The sequence below is a fragment of the Anopheles bellator genome, chromosome 2 (assembly GCF_943735745.2).
Source record: "Anopheles bellator chromosome 2, idAnoBellAS_SP24_06.2, whole genome shotgun sequence".
Classification (NCBI taxonomy): domain Eukaryota; kingdom Metazoa; phylum Arthropoda; class Insecta; order Diptera; family Culicidae; genus Anopheles; species Anopheles bellator.
In genome coordinates, this window is record NC_071286.1 from 62,495,241 (window position 1) to 62,499,392 (window position 4,152).

Below are 4,152 nucleotides of genomic sequence, written 5' to 3' on the forward strand. Positions count from 1 at the left end.
CTTCGCTCGATTCAATTCCACCGTCGTGATCGGACTGATGTCGTCACACTCATAACTAGGAGCGATTCCGGCAAGCATCTGGACGCGACTCTTCTTCAGCACATCTGTCTTGTTGTCGGGGGTCTTCGGTTGGCCTCCGGGCTTCTCAGCACCGTTGGTGAGTTTCACGAAGATCACCTTCAGGAACTGTACCAGTAAACCGGGTGGAGCGTTCGACAGAAAGAGGGTGCACTTTTCGTCGTTGAACTTTATGCTGGCCTTGCCCTCGGCCATAAACTTGGAATGCACTTTTACACCACGTAACATCAGCTTGGCAAGCGTCGACTTGTCTGTCGTAATGTCCAGCAACATCTGCTTCGTCGAGTTCCGTATCAATCGTAGCGTGGCTTGTTTGTGGGCCAGTTTGCGAGTCGTCGTGCCGTGCTGGTTTGTCCATTCAATGGTGACGGCGCAGGTTAACGTTGCACCATTCGGATCCATCGTGCTGAGCTATGACTTGGCTAAAAGAGACTTGGCCTGTTTGGCTAAAAGAGAAAATATTCAGCCAATTGGACGAGGACTGCTTTCAAACGGCACGATGATCGTTTCCCTCCAAACGGCCATGTTGTTGACACCCAAACATCTAGAGCTCCTGTGTACGAGGAGCGTTGACAAACGCCGTTCTGTGCTCCATGCTCAAACTGTAACTTTTCTTGTATAAAACAATATATTTTTAAAGATTTAAGCTAATGTGATCAAATAAAAGCGCTTCCCTGAGCAAGTGCACATTTTTTTCAGGGTATAAATTGAATAGTTATCGTTTCGAACGAATGCCATACGACGAATGTTTTGTTTTAGAACAAATGGTAATAATGTTTTAGTACAGTGGTATTTTCACCGAGTTGTTGTTGTCAGCGGCATCAATTGTGAAAATAAACATTTCGCATCACGAACGCGCTGCGAGGGTTTTGCTATTACTTTCGTCATTCCATAAAAGTCTGCCCTTTCTTCTGTGATTTTCGTTACCAAAGTTCAAAATGCATGACGATATGGGTAAGGCTCAGGCTTGGGTGGTACACCGCATCGTTTGTGAATGTTTTGTTCAATTGCAGAAAGTCAGCTGTCGGACGATTCGGGCGGTGAAAATTTGCTGAAGGTGGGTTCGCCGCTTCGCGAGCAAGATCGGTTCCTACCGATTGCAAACATTACCAAAATAATGAAGCGTGGCATCCCGGAGTCGGGCAAGATTGCCAAAGATGCACGCGAATGTATACAGGAGTGTGTATCGGAGTTTATTTCGTTCATTACGTCCGAGGCCAGCGACCGGTGCCACATGGAGAAACGTAAGACCATCAACGGGGAGGATGTGCTGTGCGCTATGTATTCTCTCGGCTTCGAGAACTACACCGAACCATTGAAGGTTTTCCTCAGCAAATATAGAGAGGTAAAGTGCACGAAAATCAACGAAGCCACTCGACTAGATAAACTTTTTCCATTCGTTAACCCTTGTCCGCTTTACGCCAATTTCCACCATCAAGACCATTGCTGCTGAGCGGCTAAGTTCGGACGAGTCTCACGAACCAACTACCTTCGAACCTACTAGCGAACATACGGACACGGAACCGAGTAAGCAACTGCTGTCCGGCAACTGGCTGTCGAACGAGAACACTTAGGAAACGATTTGCGTTATTCTTTTAGCGTCTAACCAAGCGACTCTTATTCCCGCAACGAACCGGACCGAGATCCTATATCAAACAAATGATGGAGCGTTCTGTTTTAAACACGAGCCATACGAGCAAATGTAACATTGTTAACAACACATTGGAATGTTAATGTAAATTAAGTAAATTCTTTATTTCCAATAAATGATCGTGATTAGTTTTTTGCATCTGAGCAACTTCGTCAATTCGTAGCTCTTGCCGACGCTGCAGTTCCGTGAGTGTATCTATTTTGGCACAGAGTTTACGTAGCAAGTCATTTAAATTGTCTCCGACTGTTGGATCATCTTCCAAAACTTCCACATCTTGTGTCTGATTGACTTTCGGTTCGTTGGGTTGCTGTTCAAAATGTTCTGTTTCATTGAACAATAGCTCACTGTCAAGTGGTTCTATTTCTACCTTCATCTTCTTGGGGGCTGGTTCGGCCTGTTCCAGTGTAGAAGGTACGTTATTTTCTAGCGAAATTTCCACTATTTTCTTGATCTTAGCGAAGAAGGAGCACTCCCGTGTCGGGTAGGCGATGTACGTTTTGTACAGAGAGTTCCATTTACTGTGACACTGGGACGCGCTCGCATCAACGCCGTGTGCCACTTTGAGTGTGTCGGAAATGGTGACCCACAGCTGCTCCTCGCAATCCTCGAACGCAGTAAGACCCTCGTGACGAAGAGCGACTTCGAACAAATTGAGAAAGAAATGAATTTCGTCCTTGTGCCACAACTTTGGACGCAGCTTCCTTTTATCTTCGGGGTTGCCCATTGAACCGAACTGTGAAATCATTAGAAAGTAGATTGTAAAAGTATTCCGAACAAACCGATGTATTCACCATATACTTCGTAATTAAACCACTGCGCAAAAGATGTATCAAACGTAACTTCAAACCAATCAATCAAATATTAATACAATCGAGAAGAAAACCGGCAAACGGTTTGAACCAAAATCATCCTCTAGGTAAACAATGGACGAAAGAGCGTTTGACAATCGAATAGCCGATCCAAATGTTTCGTCGAGTTCGAAGTTTTTGTTTTTAACGAACGTTAATTTCTTATGGGTTTTTGAAATTTGAACAGCGGTTTGTTGAACGCTTAAGATTAAGGAGTGAAAATTAAGAGCAAAAGTTATTTCTTGCTTGCCCCTTTGAGGCACTAATAGGGGTTTGACAACAATATGAAATGTTTTGAGAGAATTTATCAAAATAAACCAGTTCAATAGGGCCGTTCACCATGCGAATCTTATTTAGTCATTGACATTGTACTTTAAAACTAATTATTGGGTTAAATTGAATCACTGTTGAAATTCACAAAAAATGTTTTTATTCTTTGAGGCTTTTAACACATCTGTGCATATCTCTTGAATTGCGTTATGTTCCAAAATGACTTCCCATGCCGTTCTTCGAAAGAGAGGATTTCGAATCGTAAGAATGATCTAGGTAGGATCTAGGTGAAGGTAAGTCAAAATAAATACCAAATTACACCCCATAATTTTATGGACCTCTTGTAAGAGACGAATAAGGGAAAAATTGCCAGTGCCACAAAAATTTCCGTCACACGTTCGGATGCGATAGAATGTCACAAATTGTTGAGTATTTTTTTCCCTTTAGAATCATTTTATTTTTATTCTATATATGCTTTGTAATGAGAATGATATATAGGTATATATATAAAATCAAATCTATATATGTATAATAGTTAACAAAAAAGTTTTGTTTCATTATTATTCCATGTTTCATTATTTCTTTCAATTTTATTCAGTTTTGTTCCTTCTTTGTTTTTTTCTTCCTCTTTTTTTGGGTATATGATTTTCTTCCTTATCGTTTTAAAAAAATGAGACAGCAAACGCAACATACTACGCCTGAAGATCTCATTTATCAACAATTAATTACCTCAATATATAACTCTTTGCGTCGGTGCCTATGAATCTGCCGTCCGCGTCCCACTGTCCTATGCATGCTTGTTCTCTGTTATCCTTGTTGGACTTATGTGTTAGTGTTGTCGGCCAGTGTGAGATTTTATGTGTGCTTCGCAACTCCGCGCTTCTGCGGACTAAGCAATGCATTCTTGGGCTCGTTCCGTCTTAATATTGTATTGTGTGTTTAAAAATTTATACATATAGCTCGAACTTTTTCTAACAATTTCAATTGAATGCCTGACTCAGGTATGCTCGATTTGCCTTGTCCTTGCCGTCGCTTGCTTTCCATTGCGTTCCAAATACCCACCAGCTCCGCTTGTTATGCATCTTTCGCCTCGTCATGGTGTCTAGCAAACCACTTTTGAATAGATCGTATTTCCGTGGGGCAATGTGCGGTACAGTGGGTCGGAAAATTTCAACCCCTATCAAAGGACAACGTTCTTCCATTGCCTATTTCTCTGCCCAACGGTTTCGGGCTAAGCCAACTGGGCCTGCGAAGAATTGGTACCATTAGAAGTGCCACCATTTTCAAATGTATGTGCACCAGTAT

General features: G+C 42.1%; 2 protein-coding genes across 3 annotated transcripts; one reads left to right on the forward strand and one right to left on the reverse strand.

The window, feature by feature from the left end:
• The first annotated feature begins 908 nt into the window (after positions 1-908).
• Positions 909-1,872, forward strand: LOC131209539 (uncharacterized). 2 transcript variants are annotated; one of them, XM_058202627.1, is made up of 4 exons: positions 909-1,032; positions 1,092-1,423; positions 1,518-1,605; positions 1,678-1,872. In XM_058202627.1, exons 1-4 carry the CDS (start codon positions 1,017-1,019, stop codon positions 1,782-1,784), a joined length of 543 nt encoding a protein of 180 aa, XP_058058610.1. In that variant the 5' UTR covers positions 909-1,016; the 3' UTR covers positions 1,785-1,872. The 2 variants fall into 2 exon arrangements, with proteins under 2 accessions (XP_058058610.1, XP_058058611.1); XM_058202628.1 differs by having other exon boundaries at positions 1,690-1,872.
• On the reverse strand, positions 1,809-2,645 carry LOC131207840 (uncharacterized). Its single transcript, XM_058200470.1, has 2 exons — positions 2,528-2,645; positions 1,809-2,462 (listed from the first exon to the last, which is right to left on the reverse strand). Exon 2 carries the CDS (start codon positions 2,451-2,453, stop codon positions 1,809-1,811), a length of 645 nt encoding a protein of 214 aa, XP_058056453.1. The 5' UTR covers positions 2,454-2,462; positions 2,528-2,645.
• Positions 2,646-4,152: the final 1,507 nt, after the last annotated feature.